Source organism: Paramisgurnus dabryanus, chromosome 15 (genome assembly GCF_030506205.2).
Source record: "Paramisgurnus dabryanus chromosome 15, PD_genome_1.1, whole genome shotgun sequence".
Classification (NCBI taxonomy): Eukaryota; Metazoa; Chordata; class Actinopteri; order Cypriniformes; family Cobitidae; genus Paramisgurnus; species Paramisgurnus dabryanus.
Genome location: NC_133351.1, coordinates 3,889,634 through 3,916,875, shown reverse-complemented (window position 1 = coordinate 3,916,875; position 27,242 = coordinate 3,889,634). Strand labels below are relative to the sequence as shown.

General features: G+C 39.7%; 1 protein-coding gene across 1 annotated transcript in view; it reads left to right on the top strand.

Moving 5' to 3' along the window:
- lrp2a (low density lipoprotein receptor-related protein 2a) overlaps positions 1-27,242 on the top strand; it is a 109,916-nt gene that overhangs the window by 8,240 nt on the left and 74,434 nt on the right. Inside the window, exons 2-16 of the mRNA XM_065252314.2 lie at positions 3,254-3,367; positions 5,343-5,465; positions 5,698-5,814; positions 6,572-6,682; positions 8,981-9,094; positions 9,542-9,658; positions 11,255-11,398; positions 12,366-12,485; positions 13,017-13,145; positions 14,645-14,814; positions 19,812-20,035; positions 20,527-20,733; positions 20,821-21,023; positions 21,121-21,261; positions 24,423-24,626. Of these exons, the coding sequence (XP_065108386.1) occupies positions 3,254-3,367; positions 5,343-5,465; positions 5,698-5,814; positions 6,572-6,682; positions 8,981-9,094; positions 9,542-9,658; positions 11,255-11,398; positions 12,366-12,485; positions 13,017-13,145; positions 14,645-14,814; positions 19,812-20,035; positions 20,527-20,733; positions 20,821-21,023; positions 21,121-21,261; positions 24,423-24,626 (2,238 nt within the window). The remainder of the gene's footprint in view (positions 1-3,253; positions 3,368-5,342; positions 5,466-5,697; positions 5,815-6,571; positions 6,683-8,980; positions 9,095-9,541; positions 9,659-11,254; positions 11,399-12,365; positions 12,486-13,016; positions 13,146-14,644; positions 14,815-19,811; positions 20,036-20,526; positions 20,734-20,820; positions 21,024-21,120; positions 21,262-24,422; positions 24,627-27,242) is intronic.

The window sequence follows — 27,242 nt, the reverse complement described above, 5'->3', positions numbered from 1 at the left end:
ACAAAAGTTTTACAAAATGCCTTCCAGGAAGACTTTCATCTATAAATATATAAACATACAATATATTAAATAAAAAGAACAGACCATCTGCTTTCAAACAAACAAATAAACAAACAAACAAATGGAAAAACATTTCATGCTACCTTCATTTGTTCTCCTTTCATAAACTCTCTTCAAAAATACAAAATTTTGACCAAAAAGCTGAAATAATTGCATTTTGTAAAGGAATTTTGATCCTCAAAAACAACATGTTTACAATGTTGTTGAATTAGTTGATGATTATTTTTTTATAAATTGGGTAAGAGCGCCACCTAGTGGAATAATAGATTACCGTAAAAACTTGCGGGAAGCGGCATTGGCAGGGAAACGTTTTCTCTTAATCGACGAGATAACTCATCAATGGCGGGGAAAGAGTTAAGCTGAGGGTGTAGTTGATGTGATACTTCTGTTTTGTTTATCGTCATTACACGATGTACCGGTTGGTTGGTGTGGTATTTGTCCCGCCCCTCCTCCACTGTGATTGGACGGCTGAGTAAAAAGTGACATTGACGAGCTGAGCATTCATCAACTCTCGGCTCATTTTCAACTCTTGACGAACGGACACAGAGCACAAGCACTAAACATGGACAAAAACAGCCAGCTGCTGGTGTTTTTTAAAGGGTGGCACTTTCATTAGAAACAACTAAAAACATATGCACAGGGCTCCAGACTGCCCCCAAATGGTGTCATTTTGCCCCTAAAATTTGAAAGTGTGCCACTGAATTTTACATCCAGTCGCACATGTGCAACTAGTAAATTTTACCTTTTTTTCCAAAAGTGCACAATAAAATGTGACACTGAATTTGAAACAGCACATTGTATTTTTTTGCATCTGTTATTAGTTATACAGTGGAAATTAGTAGAAATGTGAATATTTGGTTAGTATGTTGATTTACGGTGTGTGCCCCTAAATTTTCTGGTTGCGCCCCTAAAATTTTCAGTTGGGGGCCACTGTGCTCCTAGTGAAAAAATTTTGTCTGGAGCCCTGATGCAGGTGGACACAGGGCCTTATTCTTGTGAGAATTTTTTTTTTACTTAAACAACCGTCGTAGATGCCATTTAGTTTTGGTGGTATTTTTCACATTTAACAGATGTATTATTAATGTTTTTTGCTCCCTTTGGACGATAACATAAGCAATACACCCCAGGGCTGATGGGAAAATAACATTTGTACAATTACATGATATAATTTGTTATTTATATCAATATATAAACTTATCTTATATATAAAGAAATAAATACTTTTTGAAATGTAGTAAATTAGAATGTTTTAAAAAAATAAAAGCATTTCATTTTAATTTCTCAGTTTTTTTATTTTTTGGGGGCAAATTGCATACATTTAACCCGAGATTGTGTAAGTGTATTTGTGTGTCTCCATGTGTTTAGGTAACTGTTGATAAGATATACTCACTCACCCGCCCACCAACCCCAGCTCTTCACCAGCTCATTCCACCTTGCATCTCCCTTTGCTTTTGGAATTTGGGTGTAAGGGCTACGGTACCACCCGGTACCGATATTTATCCTAATTACATTTCTGACAAGGAACAGCATGCACCATTTATCAGTGTTAGAGAGGAGACAATCAGAATCCCCCGTTCTCTCTTCTGATGGAGGGCTCCTCTGCCGAGCTGGTCTGATTGTGTTGATAAGTCCTGTCGGGGAAGGTAGAGGGATGGTACCTTATCTCCTGACATGTCAATCACAGAGGCAGATCAAAAGAAAGATTTGAGTTAGGGCTATAGAGATGCTTGCACATTGTGTTCTTACGTTTGAATCGGCTGCCTGTCAATTCAGTAAATGTTTTATCAGTGATTTGTCATTTTATCCAGATGAAGCAGATTGCATTTACAAATTGTCATTTATCTATTGAAAATATGGATGAGTTTGGTTTCATATATTTTTGTGCAAAACTTGTATTCAGTTTTTTGTTTTCAAGTAACAAATGAATGCCCTTAAAACCAGATACATTTACTCAAACAGCAAAATGTTTAAAAATATAAAGGCAATTTATCTTGTTTAAGACAGAATTTGCATGCGTTTCTCTTTGTTTTCTATGCTGGGTTTGTTTTCTGCAAAAGTCTGTGTAAAGAAAAGTAAAATATGTTAAACAGATCTGTACTTTTATTAAAAACATATTTAAATCCAGCATTAATTAATTTAATAAACATGCAAGGGGCAGGAATTTGTAAAAACTTATACATTCCAGTTTTGTGGTCAATTGTGCGTGTACAAATCTTTGAAGACGCTATCACCAGATTACATAAAGAATTAATGAGACTGGAGATGTATTTCTTTAATCTGATTTAAGGTTTTAAATAAAGTGAAAAGTCTTTCTTATATTTAGACAAACTTTCCGGGCAAAGATATTTCCGAGTGACATTGTGACAAAGCTAACAAAATACTTTTTGTATCCAGTGAGGACAGACCTAAATTAATACTTGGGGAATGTTCATTCCCATGAATCTGCAACACTGTTCATGTAGTCTAATATCATATCGTGAGATTGTAATAGCAGCGTCAGGTCTTTAAATCAGTCAAATGTCGAAGGGCATTGTTGGTGATGACAGAAATCTTGTGAACTTTATCTTGTATAGTAATTGTGAGATGCTTGCATTATATCTTAATACATTCATGACATTATCTGGACTTCACAAACCCATCTCATTGCAGTTTTATGATCTGTAGGAGTGGATTGGTTATGTGCAAAAACCTTGGTGATAATCTTGTAGTCAACATTGAGTAACTTTATAGACCTAAATTATGAACATGGGATTTTCTCAAAGCAAGTCTGTCACTTAGAGTTGGCAAACATCATAAATCTTTCATCATACATTTGTAAAGGATTAGGGATAGTTCACCCAAAAATGAAATTGTTGTTACAAACCTGTATAAATGTCTTTTTTCTGATGAACACAATGGAAGATATTTTGAGGAATTTTTGTATCCAAACCGATCATGACCCCCATTCACTTGCATAGAAGGAAAAAAGAATCGGAAGTGAATGGGGCTCATGAATGGTTTGGTTACAAACATTCCTCAAAATATCTTCCTTTGTGTTCATCAGAACAAAAAATGATGCATGAATGCAAATGCAGGGTGATTTTGTAAGAAATTGGTTACCTCGCACAAAAGCCAATTACACAATTTAGGAGCCATTATACAAATTTAGACAATTGCACAATGAAGAATCAATATGTTGTGTCTTTCTGTGTAGGTTCAAGTTGTGAGTTCGGCTCTTTTCGCTGTGGGACGGGCCATTGCATTCCAGCAAGTCAGAGATGTGATGGCACATCAGACTGCTCCGACCACTCTGATGAAATTGGCTGTCGTAAGTATCTCTTGTTCGTAGGATATGTAACGCTCTCTGACACAAAATAAGCAGTTGTGTGATTGTGATCTCAATGAACAGTGATAATGAGAGGTCATTACAGTGATTTAACACAGGTGTGTGCTCCTAAAGTTTCTTAATAACTGTGTTAAAATCAACAACCAAAATTGCTGTTATTGTTTTTACAAAATGTGAGCAACAGTAATTTGTGCAATGCAGTCTTGATTTGTTTTACACTGCACATTTTGCTCTGAACATATCTTAATATTATATGCATACAGAAAAGTCCAACCTGATCTCACAAATTTCCGTGTATTAATCACACATTATTTTGCTCAGTTTTGCGTGGCATTTATTTCCATCATTTTACGTGCCCATGCCACAAATTTCTTTTCCGTGTCAGTTTCACGTATTGGTTACTCAAATTGTCGCTTTGGTTTGGGGTTACATTTGCCGTTTGCGTTAGGATGTCACTTTTAGTATTGGTTTACGCTGTTTTTCGTATGCTTTTTTTAAACCATTGTTGCTTGACGTTAGGGTTAGAGTTGGGTTGTTTTCATCCATCAATTTTAAATGCAAATTTTGGGGAAAAAGTGCTGGATGGAAAATCACTTTTTATTGAATCTGATTAGACCATTAGCATCACGCTAAAAATAACCAAAGAGTTTCAATATTTTTCCTATTTAAAACTTGACTCTTCTGTAGTTGCATTCTGTACTAAGAGCGACAGAAAATTAAAAGTTGTGATTTTCTAGGCAAATATGGCTATGAACTATACTCTCAAACTGGCGTAATAATCAAGGACTTTGCTGATGTAACATGGCTGCAGCAGGCGTAGTGATATTACGGACTGCCCGAAAATAGTCCCCTGCCATTGAAAGTTATCAAAGGGTCTATTTTCGGGCACTGCATAATATCATTAATTTTCTGTCGGTCTTAGTACACGATGTAACTACAGAAGAGTCATGTTTTAAATAGGAAAAATATTGAAACTCTTTGGTTATTTTTAGCGCGATGCTAATGGTCTAATCAGATTCAATGGATTATGCTAAGCTATGCTAAAAGTGGTACGGCCAGACCCGAAGATCAGCTGAATGGATTCCAAAACGGTAAAAATCAAATGTTTAACTCTAGGGGAGCTGGAAATATGTATATTTTCAAAAAAAGTGAAGTGTCCCTTTAAAGGAATAGTCTACTCATTTTCAATATTAAAATATGTTATTACCTTAACTAAGAACTGTTGAATCATCCCTCTATCATCTGTGTGTGTGCACGTAAGCGCTGGAGCGCGCTGCGACGCTACGATAGCATTTAGCTTAGCCCCATTCATTCAATGCTGCCATTTAGAGATAAAGTTAGAAGTGACCAAACACATCAACGTTTTTCCTATTTAAGACGAGTAGTTTTACGAGCAAGTTTGGTGGTACAAAATAAAACGTAGCGCTTTTCTAAGCGGATTTAAAAGAGGAACTATATTTTATGGCGTAATAGCACTTTTGGGAGTACTTCGACTCGCCTGAAAAGTCCGCTCCCCTTCTCACTCTCATAATGGGAGAGGGAGGGTGTTACTGCGCCAAGTCGAAGTACTCCCAAAAGTGCTATTACGCAATAAAATATAGTTACTCTTTTAAATCCGCTTAGAAAAGCGCTATGTTTTATTTTGTACCACCAAACTTGCTCGTATAACTACTCGTCTTAAATATGAAAAACGTTGATGTGTTTGGTCACTTCTAACTTTATCTCTAAATGGTACCATTGAATGAATGGGGCTAAGCTAAATGCTATCGTAGCGTCGCAGCGCGCTCCAGCGCTTACGTGCACACACACAGATGATAGAGGGATAATTTAACAGTTCTTAGTTAAGGTAATAACATATTTTAATATTGAAAATGAGTAGACTATTCCTTTAAGACCTTTGAAAGTAAACCTAGTGCAGGTGAGCATCTAACTTAGCAACCTTATAACGCTTTTGCAGCCCAGCCCACCTGCGAGAGCGGACAGTTCCAGTGTCTGAGTGACGGCGAGTGCATTCCTCAGAATTGGGTCTGCGATGATGAGGAGGATTGCGAGGACGGATCCGATGAAAGGCGACACTGCCGTGAGTATCTGCGTCCGTTGTTCCTTTATCATTTCAATTATGACTGTCCATCAGAGCGCCACTATCTATCAATAATGTACAGGGATGTAATCTCCTTCACATCTGAGAAACGCAATATCTCAGATCTGTGGCCTGCAGTCTTAAACAAAAAGGTGAAGCGTGTGCGCGATGTAGAGATGAGGACCACCCGCTGTACTCTTATGAGAAATGTCTCTTTGATCTTCTCTGGCAGCTGGCAGGACGTGCTTCGCTTCTCAGTTCACCTGTACGAACGGTGCCTGCATCCCAGGAGCATACAGGTGTGACCGTGTACCCGACTGCCTTGATGGAGGAGATGAGAGGAATTGCCGTAAGTGTACTTCAGGAATGCGTGTAATGGGATTGGGGTCAGGTGATATTAAAGGAGCTAAAAGTGAAACGGCAACATTTTTTACTTAACGCTATAACCATGAAGGTAGTTTACTGCCACCGTGTTCAGGCAATTGTAATCAATGTGGGATATTTATTGATATTAAGTTTATTTTAATTGATATATGTAGGGCTGGACAATAAGTTAACTGCCACATCAACCAGCCCTACGTTACGATATTTATCTACTGTTTTAAAGGATTAACATGTGCCTTGCGTTTCTTGTATAGCTCACAGATTTCTCTATGGTATTTAAAACCATTCTTGTAGTGTAACACTGGCAATAGTTTTTCTTTTGAAAGAAATGCTCTTCATATTCTGTGATTTGAGTCGATGCTGAAACGATAAGATTGGTCTTTTTCCCCCTCAAAGGATCCTGTGGCATTTTTAATCAGTTTGTAAGATTAAGCGTCTCGTTGATGGACAGAAATGGCCACAATACATCTCTTGTTTGTCAAAATTGATTGCAGATTCTTTTGTGGATTAGTCCACGTGTCATTTATTGAGCTGATATCCCACACTGCCTTGCTGTCACAGATGAGCTTATAGCGGCCATAGAGCCGTAAAAGATTGTGCTTGTTTTTCATGTCTCATCCGGCACGTAAAATCCTCTCCGTTAATGCCGTACTGCTGTGAAAGCCATATCGCATTGCACAGTGATTATATTTAATTGAAAGAGCAATGTCTGTTTCTCTCAGTTTATCCAGAGTGCTCGGAGCTGAGGTGTGCTAACGGCGCTTGTTATAACAGAAGCCAGCACTGTGACCAGGTGCTCAACTGCCGAGACGGATCAGACGAGGCCAACTGCAGTGAGTGTCTTTACCTGGCATTAACAATCATCCGCTGGCAGGCCACAGAACTGTTTGTGCAGGATTGTGGGCTTTGTGATTTAGACTTGTGTTTTTATTTTATTCAATATTTACCGGTACATATTCTCTTAAAAATAAAGTTTGCCACTTGATGTCATAGAAGAAGAACCATTTTTGTCTGTTACCTGTTAAGAACCTTTAACAGCTGAAAAACCTTTCCATTTCACAAAATGTAGATAAAAAGTTTTTAAAAAGTCTTTTAACATTTACACCATCCAAGATCTTTATGTCTTTCTTTGTTAAGTCAAAAAGAAATTCAGTTTTTTTTAGGAAAGCATTCCAGGATTTTTCTCCATATAGTGGGCTATAGTGGACATTAACCGTTTGCAGTTTTAAAGAGTCCATAACACACGTTGTTTCTGCTTATCTGGTGTTAATTTGGAGTACCTATAGAGAAGTATTACATCCTTCATATCTCCGAAGAGTGCATATTATATAATAGACACAAACATGTAATGATAAGTTATCCGGTCAGTGTTGTATAAAGTGTTGACTCGGACTCGCTCCTCCCGCAGCTAGTAACTCCTCCTTTCGTTTTTTTCGTAAAGATTCGGTAAAGCTAATCTGTCTTTTATAAATCTGATAATTTTATCAGATTTATTTTATCAGATTTATAAAAGACAGTTTAGCTTTACCAATTCTTTATGATAACGTACGAAAAATTCAGAAGGAGTTACTAGCTGCGGGAGGAGCAAGTCACGAGTCAACTCCTTATACAACAATGACTGGATCAATTATGATTCAGTACACATTCATGTTGTTTATATAATATGCACTTACGCGCCTATTTCCTACATATCACAGAAGTCTTACTTACCGCATGAAACTTATGACCCGGTTGAGACTTTTCAATGAAATCCAGCGTTAAACAAACACACACACACAAAACTCTGTTGCTACCACGGATAAACAAACTACATCCCTTGTTTCTCGAATGCTGGCTTTCTTCTCCTTGCATCAAAAAACACACTTCTTCTTTTGTGCCATTGTTGAGTCTTGATATAAAACAAAGCTGTCGTGTAAAGTGATGCATGTAACGTAGCGTCCTCTTCTGCTGATTGACGTGTGGGAGTGGTTTTCCGGCGGAAGTGCCTATAAAAAGAAGTGATACAAATAGCTTACCCCTGAAATGTCAGTTGGGCCCGTAATCTAAAATATTTTCAGAAAATTGTACGAACCCTGGTGAAGTGCATTTGGCACAGAAATACTCTGTAACACGCCCAACTGCTTTTTTGACACTTTGCATTTGTTACGCATGAGGAAACCAAATCTTAAACGGTATAATAAGTCAGAATGCATGAAATACCATTGAACCAGTTTCAAAGTGCTCTAAACGATCCCAACCTATGCATAAGGGTCTTATCTAGCAAAACGGATCGTCATTTTCGCAAAAAATTAATAAAAATGTATACTTTTAAACCACACTAGCCGTGTGATGCGACACGCGACCTAAAGTATTATGTAATCACTTTGAAAGTTCACATGTTACATATGTAAAAAACGCACACTTCCAGACTATTTTAAACAATAAACTGAAATTAAAATGTAAAAATAAGTATCATTTCACATACACAAAGTCAGAACGGTCATCTTTCTCCACACTTGCATACGCCATGCATGACCTTTCGACGTGATTACGTAATACATAATTTCACGCTGGCGCATAACAAGGCTACTGCAAGACGAAAATTTGTGGTTTAAAAGTCCTTTTTTTTTGACGAAAATGTCTTAAGACTCTTATGTCTCGGTTGAAATCATTGAGAGCCCTTTGAAACTGCATTGAAACTGCAAACTGTTGAGGTCCACAATATGAAAAAAATCCTGAAATATTTTCCTAAAAAATTCATTTATTTTTCGATTGAACAAATAAAGACATCAACATCTTGGATGGCATGGGGGTGTGTACATTATCTGGCATTTTTTATGAAAGTGGAGTTATTCTTTAACTGAATGTTTTTTGTAGAACAAAAAATGGGCTTGTAAGGCACCGCTGCATGAAAAAAAACGTTGTTGCACCTTTTTTAAAAAAAGGGGTTCTGTATAATCTCAAGATAGCCAAATATCACCCTATCACTAAGACTTACTAATATATTTCTTTTTCCATCATCACCATGATTTTACCTCTGCCTGTAATACCTGTGATTATTGGTGGCCCACTTGGTGAAAACGGTTCAGTTGTAAAATGCCCTTTATGCAGTATCACTAACAGAAATGTTTTTTTTATTTGCTTGTATTCAGCCCAGCGATGCAGCAGTAATCAATTTCGCTGTAATAATGGAGAGTGCATCCCACGAGGATACGTCTGTGACCATGATGATGATTGTGGGGACAGAAGTGACGAACAAAACTGCAGTAAGTTTCATCTTATCTTTCCTTAATGTCAATTCAAAATGCTGCATGGAATAAGACTCAAATAAACATGTATACATAAAGCAATATTTTAACAGGGACATTTTATATTATGACATTTAAGTAGTTTTTAAAAAAAAATACTTTACAAAAAACATTACTGGTGGTGTGCATCTTGAGACAAAACAATAGCACTGATATATTTAAAGATATGTCAATGAAAGCTATTTTCAGTTAAGACAGCTCAAACACGCATTTTAGTCTTGGACTAGACTTAAGCTCGGCCCCAATGTTTAACAAATGATTACATTTTTCTCTTTAAAAAGTGAAACAGATGTTTCATCTAATTTAAATTTTTTCAGAACCTGTACAGTCTATTGTATAATGATACGTTAGAGATGTATTTACATGAGTGTAAATGTTAAATCTCATCCTCACGCTTATCTGCAGCCTACCCAACCTGTAGAGGAACATACTTCACCTGTCCCAGTGGACGCTGTATTCATCAGGTCTGGCTCTGTGATGGAGAAGATGACTGCGAGGACAACGCGGATGAGAAAGGCTGTGGTACGTGCTGCTTAAAATGCAATTCCCTAATTTCATTGGATTGTAAATGCAACACAAATTCTGTTCTTGTTATTATTTAGATTTTAGATCTGGCTTTTGATGCGGTAGCCTGGTTCGAATCAGCCTTTTGCCGAACATGTCACATCAACAAGGCATTTATTTTGAATAAAAATAAAGAAAATGTTCAAAAAGTGGAAATAAAGTGCCCAAAGACTGCTTATTAAGAATGAAAGTATTTATTTGGGTAGGTTTAGGGGTCGGTGTAGGGAGGGATTTATTCTCTAATTATGAAACGGGGCTGTTGAATGCTTTATTCTGATTGGCTGAAAAATGTTGCAATTTCGAGCCCTGTGTTACAAACCCGCTTAAATTTCTTTGTTCTGATGAACACAAAGGAAGATATTTTGAGAAATGTTTGTAACCAAACTGTTCGTGGACCCCATTTACTTTCATAGTATTCTTTTTTCCTACTATGGAAGTGAATGGGGTCCACGAATGGTTAGGTTACAAACATTTCTCAAAATATCTTCATTAGAACAAAGAAATGTATACAGGTTTGTAACAACATGACAGTGATTAAGTAAATGATGACAGAATTTTCATTTTTGGGTGAACTATCCCTTTAAAGGGATAGTTCGGCCAAAAACGATATTAAACCCATGATTTACTCACCCCCAAGCTGTCCGAGTTGCATATGTCCATCGTTTTTCAGACAAACACATTTTCGGATATTTTAGAAAATATTTTATATCTTTCAGTTGATTAAATGTAATGTTACGGGGTCCAGCAATAGTCCACGACCTTCAAGTCCAAAAAAAGTGCGTCCATCCTTCACAAATTAAATCCAAACGGCTCCAGGATGATAAACAAAGGTCTTCTGTGGGTAATCCGTGCGGTGTTGTTGTAGAAATATCCATATTTAAAATGTTATTAACGTTATAAACTACCTTCCGGTAGCGCCGCCATCTTAGAGTGATGCGCATTCAGGATGAGAGCTTACGCAGCGTACAGAGTTTCTCTGCTGCTGCTCTGTGCCCCCGCCCTCCGAATTTGTCATACGTCACTAAGAAAAGTGCGTACACTACGCTAATACTCTCTCCTGAGTCTAAGATGGCGGCGCTACCGGAAGGTAGTTTATAACGTTAATAACATTTTAAATATGGATATTTCTACAACAACACCGCACGGATTACCCACAGAAGACCTTTGTTTATCATCCTGGAGCCGTTTGGATTTAATTTGTGAAGGATGGACGCACTTTTTTTGGACTTGAAGGTCGTGGACTATTGCTGGACCCCGTAACATTACATTTAATCAACTGAAAGATATAAAATATTTTCTAAAATATCCGAAAATGTGTTTGTCTGAAAAACGATGGACATATGCAACTCGGACAGCTTGGGGGTGAGTAAATCATGGGTTTAATATCGTTTTTGGCCGAACTATCCCTTTAATGGAAATTAAACCAAACTTTCCAACTTTAATGATGAATCAACTCACTAATGAATTTGATTTTGATGATATATTTGAACTCGTACTGTATCTCTTTGTGGTTAATTTCTTGTGCATAAAAGCTGTTGTTTGTGACATGTTTAGATAACGTTCAGCGTGAGTGTTATCCAGGGGAATGGCCGTGTCCTTCTAGTGGCATCTGCATCCCACTGGATCATCTCTGTGATGGAACGCCACACTGTCCAGATGGAGAAGATGAAACCAACAGCACTGCCGGAAGAAACTGCAGTCAGTTACTCTTCTTAACACTTCCAAAAACTTTGATACTGTTTGGTTGGAATACATTTTACATTTACATGCATTAGGTCGATGCTTTTATCCACTTGTGCACTGCAAAATGAATCTGTTTGTTTCCCACAACCTTTTCGCTGCTAATGCAGGGTTCCCACGGGTCCTTGAAATCCTTCAAAGTTTGTGAATCTGGGGGGAAAATTCAAGGCCCTGGGAAGTTTTTGAAAATATACATGCATAGATACAGATCATTAAAAGTGCTTGAATCTATTTTATGCATGAAGTTTTCTAGAAAAAAAATCCATATTATTCCCTGTGTAGTGTAGGATAATATCATAAATATTCTAGACTTTTTAAGCACACATGCTAAACTGTTCGCTTTAAATGCTTATATCTTCTGTATGCGAATGTTGATTCATACCAAAATACTTTTTTTGCATAGTTGTGTTTGACACATGAAAACATCTCAGGTTATGTATGTATCTGTTGTTCCCTGAGAAGAGAACCAGACGCTGCGTCTCCCTTGCCATACTTCCTGCGTTCCTGTAATGCCGTCTTTGGCAATATTTCAGATAGCGATATACTTCCTGGCTCCCGCGTCACTCTGTCTTTGTTGTTAAGCCTCACCATTGGTTGAATTTGATATACACATTCAGACGCACTTACCACTGGAGGTCTCCCCAAATTGTCACCAAAGTGACGCAGCACGAGTTCCCTCAAAAGGGAACTGTTACAATGTATCTCAAAAGGTAACACGATGTAACCTTGCTATCACTTGAAATGTATCCCCCCACATTTAGTCCTTGAATTTAAGGGTATTGGACCTGGAAAGTCCTTGAAAGGTCCTTGAATTTGAAGTTAACTAAGGTGTGGGAACCCTGATAATGCGATGCTCTACCATTTAAGCCGGAACAACAGCATTTAGATGCTTTTAAGTCATTGACATGGCTTTGATATTTTTCAGGTATATGGCGCTGTGCCTCTTTAAGCTGTGAACATCACTGCCACGCCTCACCTGAAGGAGGGACCTGTGCCTGCCCGACAGGATATGTAGTCAACTGGAACGACAGCCGTTCCTGCATCGGTAACATTCTCGCTTTTGATAAAAAAAACTTTAGCAGTCAATAAAAAAATTGTCAGCCATTTGAAAACTGACACTGGACCACAAAACCAGTCATAAGGGTCAATGTTTAAATTTGAGATTTATACATGAATTAATAAGCTTTCCATGGATGTATAGTTTGTTAGGATAGGACAATATTTGGCCGTGATACAACGATTTAAGAATCTGGAATCTCAGGGTGCAAAAAAATGTAATATTGAGAAAATGGCTTTTAGAGTTGTCCAAATTAAGTCCTAAGCAACACATATTTTTGATATATTTACAGTAGGACATTTACAAAATATCTTCATGGAACATAATCGTTATTAAATATCCTGAAGATTTTGGCATTAAAAAAATAATATAATATAATTTTGACCAATACAGTGTATTGTTGGCTATTGCTACAATTATACCCATGCTACTTATGACTGATTTTGTGGTTCAGGGTCACAAATATGTAATGATGTTAATGTACCCATCACTATCTTCACATCTTTGTTCCTTGTGCAGATTATGATGACTGTACGCTTTGGGGTATGTGTGACCAGCTGTGTGAGGATGGTATAGGAACCCATCGCTGCAGCTGTCGTGAGGGATACATACTGGAGCAGCATAGATACTGTCGAGCAATTCCTTCCTGTGAGTTTCCCTCGCCTGACTATAAAAAAGATCTCAGTGCTATTAGAATGATGTGTCTTTGTATCATATCAGCACATATTGATTTAGTATGTGCAACCATGCATCAATCTCACCAAACAACCTAGCAGCCACATAGCACAGTGTTAACCTGAAGAACATCTAGCAACTGCATAGCAATGCCCCAGAAACCGCAACATGTTTTAATGATCAAGCACTGCTTGCATGCAAAATGTAAAGACTCTGCGGTTGTCTTATATACTATAAATAATTATGACAGACAATATGGAGTTTATTCATATTTAAAATAATTTTTTATACTTATGCATGCATGCATGCATGATCTGCAAATGCTTTTATCCAAATTGACTTACAGTGCATTCAATATACAATGCATTGCTTTTTGTCAGCGTTTGTTTTTCTAGGGGAACCATTTGAGCTACAGGAACTTTTTTTAACAACATCTAAATTGTTATTTTCCTCCCAAAGACTTTCTGACCTTTCAGATTAATGGCTTTAAGCCTGGGATACATTGCACGATTTTTGCCATCCTATAAGATCATTACCTTATCACACTGTGCGACATGGAGCGTACTTGGGTACGACAAGCATGTAGACTGTACAATGATGACACCTAGTACTGAATCGTAGGGTGTGACGGCTGCGACTCACGTTAGCGCAACGTCATTAGCATGCGCTACTGGTAAACAAATACTTGCACGCAGGTCATAGCAGCAAACACACTGTGCATTGACCATGATGAATTTCTGATACTGTCATAGTCCCGCCTTCCAGTTAAAAGAACCAATCATCAATCGATAAAGACTGATGATTCTTTAGGAGAGGGGCTCTATGCAGAGTCGCGTGAGGCATTTGCTAACCTGTGATACTGTCGTAGGCTATCTTTGTTCACAAGACCGGAAAAACGGTCTTACTGTACGACATAGAACCACCGATAAAGAGCCACGATTGTTTCACTATTGCAATCTTTCATCTAGGACAGCCAAAAATCTTGCAGTGTATCCCAGGCTTTTACTGTTATCATAAGTCACGCTCTGCATAGCCATTTCTTTAATTCTCTCAGTTTGCGATGAACACCATTAAGTTATTAAACTCCTGAAATGTCTCACTCCCAGCCGCTGTGTATAGCAGGTTATGGAAGATTAAAAACTCCACATACAATTCGAAACTCTCACATTAATTACGTCTTATCAGAAGTACATTATACAGTGTGTGCTTTCTCTGAAGATTATCAGAATTTATTTTTCAATAAAGTCAGTTGTAAAACTTTCTTACCTCATTTATTCACTTTGCTTGACACTGGCTAGTTGTAAAGAGCCTGGCAAAAAATCACTTAAAAAGCATTTAAACCAATCAAAGTAAAGTGCTCTAAGATTTAGAGCAGACAAACAGCAAATTTCATTTTTTTTAAACTTACACAGTTGTCATTTTGACATAGCCAAATATAATGATGTATTCATATAAATGTGTCTTGTCTTTAGCCGGCAATGCCTCACTGATCTTCTCTAATGGAAGAGACCTTCTGATTGCTGATATTCATGGACACAGCACTCAGATGCTGGTTGCGTCTCAAAACAGAGGAGTACCTGTTGGTGTTGACTTCCACTATCAGCTGCAAAGGATCTTTTGGACAGACACAACCCAAAATAAGGTAAACTGGACCACAGACTAACAGAAATACTCATTACAGGTACAATTTGTAAGATATTTGCAGTAAAATATCCAAAAACCACTAGTCCGGTGTTATATCTTTTGTCCAGCTGATTACTAACAATATCTATAATGTTTTCAACTACTTGTAAATTATGAGAAAACTGCTGCCCTAAACAGTGACATGGGGCAGGGCAGTCGCCTGTAAATGACCTTAATATCTACGTTACCCTTTGTTACCGCTTTTACTGATGTAAAAACCACATGAAAACAGTGTTGTTGGCAAATGCGGAAGTGATAGCGCTTGTTGGGCCACTCGCTTTTTTATGGTAAGTTTGTTCATCTGAACACTTAATTCTGTGCTGTGTTAACAAACCATCATATTGGACTAATACTGTAACATCTATGACTAACAATTGCGTTTTGAACATTATGAAACCTTACATAATGAAAAAAAAACAATGTCATCAAACACAACATTTATAAAACTTGATTACTTTACCTCATGTGTAACATGATTTCTCGTTCCTCTCTGATTGATGGACATCAGCGTTTGAGTTAAAGACAACAAATCCCATCAGTCCACGCTGCTTCAGAGCATCATTAATCTACGTCATTGTTATTGATTTGATCTGGCACCCTCTAGCGGTGTGGATTATACAAATTGCATCTTTAATTGACATTTTTTCAAAATATTTAAAGGAATACCCTGCTGAAAAAACAGCATACCAGCAAGACCAGCATATTTTGTGTTTTGGTGCTGGTTTGCTAGTGAACACCAGCTAAACCAGCATCAGCACCAGCATTAGCACCAGCTAAACAAGCACCAAACCAGCATTAGCACCAGCTTAACCAGCACCAAACCAGCATCCCATGCTGGTCATACCAGCAAGACCAGCATATGTTGTGTTTTGGTGCTGGTATGCTAGTGAACACCAGCTAAACCAGCACCAGCATTAGCACCAGCTAAACCAGCACCAAACCAGCATCCCATGCTGGTCATACCAGCAAGACCAGCATATGTTGTGTTTTGGTGCTGGTATAATTCCAATGCTGGTCCATGCTGGTTTAATGCTGTTTTTTTTTCAGCAGGGTAGTTCCGCCAAAAATGATATTAAACCATGATTTACTCACCCTCAAACCATCCAAGATGCATACAGTATGTCCATCATTTTTCAGACGAACACATTTTCAGTTATTTTAGAAAATGTCCTTGATCTTTCCATTTATAAAATATAAAGATATGGGGTCCAACTCCTTCAAGTCCAAAAAATTTGCATCCATCCTTCACAAAAGTAATCCAACTGGCTCCAGGGGGATAAAAAAAGGCCTTCCGAGGGTAATTTGTACGGTTTTGTCGTAGAAATATACATATTTAAAACTTTATAACATTTACGAGTTCACACTTACAAATAAGTCAGATAGATTACATTTGGAGAGGGCTCTGAGCTCGGAAATGGGCCCGAACGCAGAGGGACTAACCTGGTGAGTGAGAGGAGATGGGGTGGGTGGATTCTGAAGAATGTAGAGAATCCTTAGGTGAGTTTGACTCTGATTATATATGGGCTTGCCTTCATGCTGATTGGGTAGATATTTTGCCGGAGGCACTTGAGTGGTTTATTTGACGTGTTCCTCTCGAACTACGTTAATAAAACATAATTAAAATATCTACATGTCTCACAAAAATATCAAAATATCTCACGTCGCCATCTGTATTCAGGAGAAAGTATCAGCATAGTGTAAGCACTTTTCTTAGTGACGTATGACACATGTTGAGGACGGAGGCACAGAGAAGCCACAAAGAACCCTCCGCAAACTGCATACACTCTCAACTGAATGCAGATGTGACTAAGATGTTTAAAGTTATTTTCATTTGTTTATTTAGTTTAGTTTATTTTTCGCACAATTTTTGGACTTGAAGGAGGTGGACCCCATATGCTTATATTTTATAAACTGAAAGATCTAGGACATTTTCTAAAATAACTGAAAAAATGATGGACATATGCATCTCGGACGGCTTGAGGGTGAGTAAATCATGGGTTTAATATAATTTTTGGCCGAATTATCTCTTTAAGCCTGGGGATATAGCTAAAAGTACATGACAGATATGTGACCCAGTCTGTGACAAAACAGCAAAAATAGTTTTTTGTGATTTATTGTTCTTTACATAAAACCATCCTACATAATATAAAGAACATTCTGTGAAAATATAACCTTGATAACTTTAATATTATCCATTTCAAAGATTGAAATCAGTGAGTGAAATTAAACCTTGATGCACCTAAACCTGTAAAATAGATATTGAGACTTGGATACACAAGAAAACACCTGCATTTTATTAATTTTATGCCTACAGAAGGGTTTGTGAAATTTGAAGGGATTTAGAACTTATAAGCACATTAAAATCTTTGCAACATTCGCAATGTTGGTAAATTTTATATCCACAGGGTAGACTTTGTAACTACATAGTGAACGTTCAATCACCCAGCTCATATATCTCAGTGTACTGTATTTAACAGCTGAGTGTAGGGCATGATTGTACTTCACCTGCATTAATTTAATGCTCTGGCACCTGCCGCTGCTTCTTGGTTTCCTTGAATTTAATGAGTGGCATTTTACAGATTACTGACGTTCTAACCTTGTCAGGGTGATATCGCTGTTACATTCCCTGTTGATAACAAAGCTCTTCATTATACCACCTCTTCTTCCTTGGACATGTACTAACATCCCTGACCCCCCCACACACACCCTGTGCCAGTCAGACTGTTCTGTCTCATCTCTTATACACCCTAGCACTGATGTTTGGCTCTACTCCCGAACAAGTAGACTGTGCCAGCGATTTCCCAGCCTCCCCAAGTTCTTTCTGAGGGCATCAGTGCAAAGCAATTTTACATTAACCCTCAGAGACCCACTGTAGCAGGTGTAATCAAATATATTTGATATAACACGATAAAGCACTCCTGTCCCTACTGAAGAATCCAGCTAAGACCACCATAAGCTGGTGAGCTGGTTTTAGCTGGTCTCCCAGCTTGTTTTTAGCTGGTGTAGCAAGCTGGTCTAGCTGTGTTTTGGTCACTTTTTAAGCTGGTCTAGTTGGACTTAGCTGGTCAGGCTGGGAGACCAGCTGACTCACCAGCTTGACCAGCTTTGCCAGGCTGGGAGGACCAGGTTAAACCAGCTACTGCCACCTTAAACCAGCTAAAACCAGCTACCAGCTTATGCTGGTCTTAGCTGGATTTTTCCTGGGTCCTTTTACTATGAATAAGCAACAATGCATTCAATACGGAAGTCCCGCCTTCCAGTTAAAAGAACCAATCATCAATCGATAAAGACTGATGATTCTTTAGGAGAGGGGCTCTATGCAGAGTCGCGTGAGGCATTTGCCAACCTGTGCGCCCGGAAGGTGAACCTGATTTCACCAAGTAGGATGTGATCCTGGATCAACACCATTGTTGGTCCTGGATCAACATTTTCATTAACCAATCAGATTGCAGGATCAGGATTAGTTTGTATGTTAGATTTAGGTTTAGGATTGGGTTAGGGGCTTTTAAGAAATACTCCTCAAACTATTATTTCACACTATTTTGAGGGTTTAAAAATGGTTAGGGTTTGAGTTAAGGGTAGGTTGGGGTATATTTTGATTAAAACGTTGATCCAGGATCAACAAAAAATGTTGATCCAGGATCACATCTTACTTGGTGAAATCACCGCGCTGGGACAGTAGCTGAAACGACCTTGAAAAAAGCCTTGTTTTAGCTTTTGTTTACACTTAGGAAAAAAAAGTTATGGTCCAGTTAATTCAGGTTTAATTGTGATTTTAGTACATCATTTTAGTAACATCTGTTTTTCCTGATTCAAGAATACTTTAGCCTTGTACGACTGAAATAACTGCCCAGAGGCATTGCAAACATGGTCGCCTAATGCGCGACTTCCCTAATGCTCTAAATATGACATTTTTTTTTACAGTTTTATATGCAGAGACCATTCAACCAAAATATGCATATAATAATGTATAAAACACTATTAAGGGGGTAATAGAAAAACCTCCTTAATATCAATGCTTTAATCTTTGTGGATTAAAGAAAAAGGTTTGTTGGGGCTACGAGGGAAGTTGGCTCTCCATCAGCGAAAAGGGAATTCTTGACTGATGCCTGTAGATACAGCTAATACGCTAATAATGGGTGAGCAGTCGGTAACCGGCTCACCTCGACGCTAGACTCCAAATTTCCCTAATCTCGAAAATGTGTACGATATGCAGGAAAATGCTACATATTTCTACTCAATTTTACGCAACCTGAGAAGATCTAGAGTGACCGTGCAGTTCTCCGCATTTGGTCCCTTTTTACGCATTCTTTGGCCAGCTCAGAGAGCTTTGTTTTAAACTCTTGGCTCTGTGGTTTGGATAGTGGCCATAAACCAAAAAAGTGGGTACATACTGAGACTGGTTTCTGTGATAAGTACCCCAGTAATGCCAACGGTCTTCTTGCAGGGGGTCTGCAAGCAGCCACAGCACCATCTTTTACAGCTAAAGTTTCTATTCAGCGGGTCAGCAAAGAATCATACTCTTTAAGATGTTTGGCTCTGGTTTCCAAAGGGCAAAACTTGCAAGGAGCAGTGTTTTATGATGCCAAGAGATCCAGCCTGGGAAACCAGTGCCATCTTTTAATCAATAGGGCAATGGTTTCAGAGTACATCTATAGGGCAGCAATGAAAGACTCCATCTCAAATAAGACAGGTGATACAAGCTGGACCTCAATCTTTATTGCCCATGATTATTTAAGAACAGGATGTCATATACACTTGATAAATTTCTTGCAGGATTACTATATCCCACTGGAAATACCCACCAGTGTAACCAGTGTGTTTCTGTACTGGTCCAGGCCTGTTTACGCTGGTTATTGCTGATACTGATACTTGTCCAGCTGGTGGGCCACATGGGTTCAACAGCAAAACTTGAAAACCAGGCTTTCCTAACAACAACTTGTTTTCTTCATACAGGTGTTTTCTGTTGATAAGGATGGGTCGAACTTGCACGTGGTCCTTAATGTATCTGTTGACTACCCTGAAAACTTGGCTGTGGACTGGGTCAATAATAAGCTGTATGTGGTGGAGACCAGCGTCAACAGAATCGATATGGTAGACTTAGATGGGAGCAATCGCATCACATTGATCGGCGAAAACCTGGGCAACCCGAGGGGTCTTGCTCTTGACCCAACTGTGGGGTGAGTTTCAAATTTGAGTACACACTTTCTCATTGACAATAATCTTAGCCAAGCTTCCTCTTCCTAATCCACACCCAGATGCTTGAACTATGGACACTAAGGATTAGTCAGAATTAATTAAAGTAAAGATGTGCTTCATGGAAACTAAATCGGGCTGAGGTCCAGGTGGCCCCCTGTTAAATTAAGAAGTGACAATTAATGCATAAGCTTTGAAAATATATATCCCATGGTATTCATTTCAAAACCTTAATCTTAAATCGAAGGGTTTAACCCGTAAACTGATGCTATCGAAACTGAGGGCTAACAACATATTCTAGTAAAAACCATTGGGAAATCCATGGTTCATGTTGCTCTACATCTCTTTTTGTTCAAAATGAACTATTGATCATTATAAATGGATAATTAAATTTTAGATTAGTTGTTTGGGATCTTTTGATTTATACGTCAATTGTGATTAAAATCACAATGAGATTATTGTGTTTTGAGTTCAGGTACCTTTTCTTCTCTGACTGGGATGATTTGAATGGTGAACCTGGTCTGGAGAGGGCTTACATGGATGGTACCAACCGCTATGGGATCATCAGGTCCAAGCTTGGCTGGCCTTCAGGGATCACTTTGGACCTCGAGGCAAAGAGAGTGTATTGGGCGGACCTCCGATACGATTATATTGAAACCACGACTTATGATGGTCTGCACAGGTATTTGTTAGGGTTGCAGAGCAGTTTTATTAAAAAGCACTTTATTGCCAAATGCATAAATGTAAATGTAAATGCATTATTTGATAGGAAAACAGTGGTCCACGGTGGCTCTGTGATTCCTCATCCGTTTGGCATTACTCTGTTCGAGCATTCAGTTTACTTCACTGACTGGACTAAGATGGCTGTTTTGAAAGTTAATAAGTACAAGGACAACAATCCACAAGAGCTCTACAAGACCTCTCAGAGACCACATGGTCTGACTGTGTTCCATCAATACAGACAGCCCTTTGGTAAGTAGCCAAGAAATTGGAAGTACTCCTTATTCATGAACGATTGTTTGGATGTAATTGGTGATTTAGTTTGACACGCGTTTGTTTGATTTGACAGTAAGTAATCCGTGTGGTTCTAATAGAGGAGGCTGTGAACACATCTGTGTTCTGAGTCACAGGACAGATAATGGCGGTCTGGGATATCGCTGCCGCTGCCGAATGGGCTTCGATCTGCATGCTGATGGCAAAAGATGCGTCGGTATGACAGAGCATAGTAACACCTTTTCTAACTTTTTCTATGTCTGTCTGTCTGTCTACTTTACATCCTGGCTACCATACAGGAATCCTCACATCCAGAGTGTCTTAGCAACTGCCTAGCTACAACTTCAGAATGCTGTAAAATGGCCATCCTACTTTGCCTGTCTTTGCCTGTTTGTCTGTATGTGCCTGTCTGTCTGTGCCTGTTTGTCTGTATTTGTCTTTCTGTCTGTGCCTGTCTGTCTGTCTTTGTATGTCTGTCTGCCTGTCTGTGTCTGTCTGTCTGTGCCTGTTTGTCTGTATCTTTTTGTCTGTGCCTGTCTGTCTTTTTTTGCCTGTCTTTCTGTGCCTGTCTGTCTGCCTCTCTGTTTGTGCCTGCCTGTCTGTCTGTCATTTTCTGTCTGTCTGTCTGTCTGTCTGCCTGCCTGTCATTTTCTGTCTGTCTGTCTGCCTGCTTGTGTGTCTGTGCTTGTCTGTCTGACTTTGTCTGGCTGCCTGTGCTTTTTTGTCTGTGCCTGTCTGTCTTTTTCTGCCTGCCTGTCTGTATGTCTGTCTGTCTGTGCCTGTCTGTCTTTCTGTGCCTGTCATTTTCTGTCTGTCTGTCTGCCTGCTTGTGTATCTGTGCTTGTCTGTCTGTCTGTGCCTGGCTGGCTGACTGTCTGTCTGTCTGCTTTTGCCTGTCTATCTGCCTGTCTGTCTGACTGTGTCTGTCTGTCTGTCTGTCTGTCTGTCTGTGCCTGTTTGTCTGTATCTTTTTGTCTGTATCTGCCTGTCCGTCTGTGCCTTTTTGTCTGTATCTTTTTGCCTGTGCCTGTCTGCCTGCCTGCCTGTCTGTTTGTGCCTGTCTGTGCCTGTCTGTCTGCCTGTCTGTCTTTTTCTGTCTGTCTGCTTGTCTGTTTGTGCCTGTTTGTCTGCATCTTTTTGTCTGTATATGCCTGCCTGTCTTTTCCTGTTTGTCTTTGCCTGACTGTCTGTGCTTGTCTGTCTGTATGTGCCTGTTTGTCTGTATATTTTTGTCTGTATTTTTTGTCTGTATCTGTCTGTCTATCTGTATCTGCCTGTCTGTCTTTACCTGTCTGTCTGTGCCTGTCTGTTTGTGCCTGCCTGTCTGTCTGTGTCTGGATATCTGCCTGTCTGTCTGTGCTTGTCTGTCTGTGCCTGGCTGACTGTCTGTCTGTCTGTCTGTCTGCCTGTGCCTGTCTATCTGCCTGTCTGACTGACTGTGTCTGTCTGTCTGTCTGTCTGTGCCTGTTTGTCTGTATCTTTTTGTCTGTATCTGCCTGTCTGTCTGTGCCTTTTTGTCTGTATCTTTTTGCCTGTGCTAGTCTGCCTGCCTGCCTGTCTGTTTGTGCCGGTCTGTCTTTCTGTGCCTGTCTGTCTGTCTGCCTGCCTGCCTGCCTGTCTTTTTCTGTCTGTCTGTCTGCTTGTCTGTCTGTGCCTGTTTGTCTGCATCTTTTTGTCTGTATATGCCTGCCTGTCTGTGCCTGTTTGTCTTTGCCTGACTGTCTGTGCTTGTCTGTCTGTATGTGCCTGTTTGTCTGTAAATTTTTGTCTGTATTTTTTTGTCTGTATCTGTCTGTCTATCTGTATCTTCCTGTCTGTCTTTACCTGTCTGTCTGTGCCTGTCTGTTTCTGCCTGCCTGTCTGTCTGTGTCTGTATATCTGCCTGTCTGTCTGTGCCTGTCTGTCTGCCTGTCTGTTTGTGCCTGCCTGTCTGTCTTTGCCTGTCTACCTGCCTGTTTGTCTGTTTCTGTCTGTCTGTCTGCCTGCTTGTGTATCTGTGCTTGTCTGTCTGTCTGTGCCTGGCTGACTGTCTGTCTGTCTGCTTTTGCCTGTCTATCTGCCTGTCTATCTGCCTGTCTGTCTGACTGTGTCTGTCTGTCTGTCTGTATGTCTGTCTGTCTGTCTGTGCCTGTTTGTCTGTATCTTTTTGTCTGTATCTGCCTGTCTGTCTGTGCCTTTTTGTCTGTATCTTTTTGCCTGTGCCTGTCTGTCTGCCTGCCTGCCTGCCTGTCTGTTTGTGCCTGTCTGTCTTTCTGTGCCTGTCTGTCTGCCTGTCTGTCTTTTTCTGTCTGTCTTTTTCTGTTTGTCTGTCTGTCTGCTTGTCTGTTTGTGCCTGTTTGTCTGCATCTTTTTGTCTGTATATGCCTGCCTGTCTTTGCCTGTTTGTCTTTGCCTGACTGTCTGTGCTTGTCTGTCTGTCTGTGCCTGCCTGTCTGTCTGTGTCTGTATATCTGCCTGTCTGTCTGTGCTTGTCTGTCTGTGCCTGGCTGACTGTCTGTCTGTCTGTCTGTCTGCCTGTGCCTGTCTATCTGCCTGTCTGTCTGTCTGTCTGACTGACTGTGTCTGTCTGTCTGTCTGTGCCTGTTTGTCTGTATCTTTTTGTCTGTATCTGCCTGTCTGTCTGTGCCTTTTTGTCTGTATCTTTTTGCCTGTGCTAGTCTGCCTGCCTGCCTGTCTGTTTGTGCCGGTCTGTCTTTCTGTGCCTGTCTGTCTGCCTGCCTGCCTGTCTTTTTCTGTCTGTCTGTCTGCTTGTCTGTCTGTGCCTGTTTGTCTGCATCTTTTTGTCTGTATATGCCTGCCTGTCTGTGCCTGTTTGTCTTTGCCTGACTGTCTGTGCTTGTCTGTCTGTATGTGCCTGTTTGTCTGTATATTTTTGTCTGTATTTTTTGTCTGTATCTGTCTGTCTATCTGTATCTTCCTCTCTGTCTTTACCTGTCTGTCTGTGCCTGTCTGTTTGTGCCTGCCTGTCTGTCTGTGTCTGTATATCTGCCTGTCTGTCTGTGCTTGTCTGTCTGTGCCTGTCTGTCTGTCTGCCTGTCTGTTTGTGTCTGCCTGTCTGTCTTTGCCTGTCTACCTGCCTGTTTGTCTGTTTCTGTCTGTCTGTCTGCCTTTGCCTATTTGCCTGCCTGTCTGCCTGTATCTGTCTGTCTGCCTGCCTGCCTGTGCCTGTCTGTCTGTCTGTCTATCTATCTATCTATCTATCTATCTATCTATCTATCTACATCCTAGCAACCACACCGAAAATCCTCACATCCAGAATTCCAAAGGAACTTCCTAGCAACCACTTCACAATGCCCTCACATCCTGTCTGTCTGTAATCTGTTTATCTACATAAGCAGTCTATATGCCTCTGTTAATATGATGCAATATGTCTTGCAGCTGTGAGGCAGTTCCTGCTGTTCTCTAGTCAGTTGTCAGTAAGAGGAATCCCCTTCAACCTCTCCACACAAGAGGATGTCATTCTTCCTATCACGGGAACTCCATCTTATTTCGTTGGAGTGGACTTCAGTGCTGCAGACAACTCTATTTTCTTCTCTGATACAGTGAAGGACATTGTCTACAAGCAGAAAGTGGATGGAACTGGTGAGAGTGGATTTATTTTATATTAGATGCTTTCCGCTACAGTAATTTCTTTATTTGGACCACCCACTTCTCTTTAACCACACCCCCTTTCTTTAAAACCTGTCCTCTGATGTCACCCAACAGATAATACACAGTCAGAGAACATTTCTTATTGGCTAGGTGAATGACTAAACAACCATGGACCTCACCCCTTTTGCTGTTAAGAGTGTACTTAAAGAGTAACTAATAAAGCATCATTCTTACAGATAATTAACTAAAAAAAGTTGGTTTAGGGTTTAGTTACTCTTTAAGAGATTTGTTAAAAAGTACAGCGCCTTTATTAAATGTCCCAGTTGTATTGTTTTTTAATCAACTGATGACATCAATGGTGTTTGAAACTGTCCTTTTTATCATGCATCTGTCCTGCATGCTGTTTGATGAAATGTCCTTGACCGGTAGGCAGATACGATGTGAAACAGATACTCCATGTAACCCCCTGAATGTTTACTGTGTGCCAACAACACATTTCACTGCATGCAATCCCTCCTATCAGTTGCCTTTAAAGGCCACCAATATAATATAATGTATTCGCTGTTGTTGGAGTACTTATAAACAATGCCAATACTGCCCCTATGTTCCCCAAAACAAAAAACAATAGTGCACTAATTTGAGTCTTTTCTCATACTTTTTTGCAAGGCAAATGTAAACTTATGACCCGAAGTGGAATATGCATGTCATAATGCTTCATTTACACATTTAGGCAGAACACATATGATAAATTATATAGAAAAGAAAAAAACGTTACTCACTCTCAAGCCATCCGAGATACACATGTCCATCATCTTTCAGATGAGCACATATGGAGTATTTTAGTAAATGTCCTTGCTTTTTCAAGCTTATAATGGGAGAAAACAGGTATAGATGGATTTCAGTCATGTGACCTTTTACGTCATGCCGCCATCTTGAGGACCTACCGAGTACCAGTAGGCTATTGACAAGCATTGGCTACCTTGCTACGATTTACGGATTTCTTACTTTTTGCTATCTATGATTCTTACGGACACAGTAAAGGGCTACGAAAGACAACATGTCGCATCTCGACTGTCATGAAAATAAAGCTACTTTAAAAAAATATATCTTGGTTAGGGTGTGATGCCTTCTCGATCCCTGATGCGTTCTTCCAGCCGCTGTCCGCTGCTACCGAACTACCACTATTTTACAACATAAGAAGGTGCGACACAACATGAAACTTTGCTCGAAGTATCACCTGGATCTCTACACATGAACGCGAGCATTGAGAACATTGTTTGTGTACACAGAGTTTACTAAAAAGAAAGGTTTTGTACAACTGACTTTGGCTGTTATGGTGTCCGCTCATCATCTCTGCCAGACGTAAATAATCGATTTCCGAATGATAATGAATGAATCTCAAATGAGGCTCCTTTTTCAACTAGAAGGTCAATATTGTTTTTCACTTGCAACAAAACAACGACTTATCCGTGCATTTTTATGGAACTATGCTTTAGGAGATATCAGTCTTTACTCTCCTCCCTCCTTACGTCGCGATTGGAGATCGATACATCTTGACTGGGAAGAAGGCGGTGAGCGGACGCCAAATCATCCAAAGTCAGTTGTTCAAAACCTTCTTTTTAGTTAACTCTGTGTTCACAAACAATGTTCTCAATGCTTCACGTGTAGAGACACAGGCGATACTTTGAGCAAAATATCATGTTGTGTTGAGCCTTCTTAGTGTTGTTAAAATAGTGATTTTGATGCTCACAGCATATTGAAGGCATAGCTTCTAGTTCTTTTGCCACCACTTCAGGTCCTCAAAATGGCGGAAGACAAGTGAGTGACGTCAGCTGATATCCATGTATAACTGTTAATAAAGGCTACAAGGGGTTAATAAATGTCTTTTGCGGGTAATGTATTCAGTGCAATATTATAAGAAAAATATCCATATTTTAAACTTTCTAAACTAATAACTAGCTTCCAGTAATGACGCCATCTTGGACTCACACGATTCACGAGAGTCACTGCACAACGTTCCCATGGCAACCAATGTTCACTACGCCAAAACTCTTGCGTGAATCCAAGATGGCGCCGTTACCAGAACCTTTATTAACCCCTTGGAGCCGTTTGGATTACCTCTGTTAATTCACTTTATTGGGCCACCTACTGGTCATTTTAGAATTAGTGAGGGAGGCTTCCTTAAACACGTGAGCCATTCGCTTATCTCTCAGGAAAAGCTGCTTCCAGGGCGGGTGGTCACACACACACACACACATCCACGGGCACAAACGCTGTTTTAAACACTTTCCATGTGTCTCAATAAGTTCCCCAGCTTGTGAATCCCAGTTGGAAGTGATTATCCCTATGCCCTAAGCCTGTCGAAGATCAGTGCTCTTGGATATAAACTTTCGGGGTTGTACCACAATAATGTCACATTGTGTGGGCGATTACAATACACTTGGAATAAAGCAACGAAAACAGTCAAGGGGCGGAAAAATGTAGTTCCCCAACAAAGAGGCTTTTAAAATAACTCAGTTTTTTCAAACATGTGCCTTGAACAGTTGGCCTGCGGCCTTGTGCCTCTGGCCTAATCGCAGCCGTGATGATATAGAGCTATATCACACT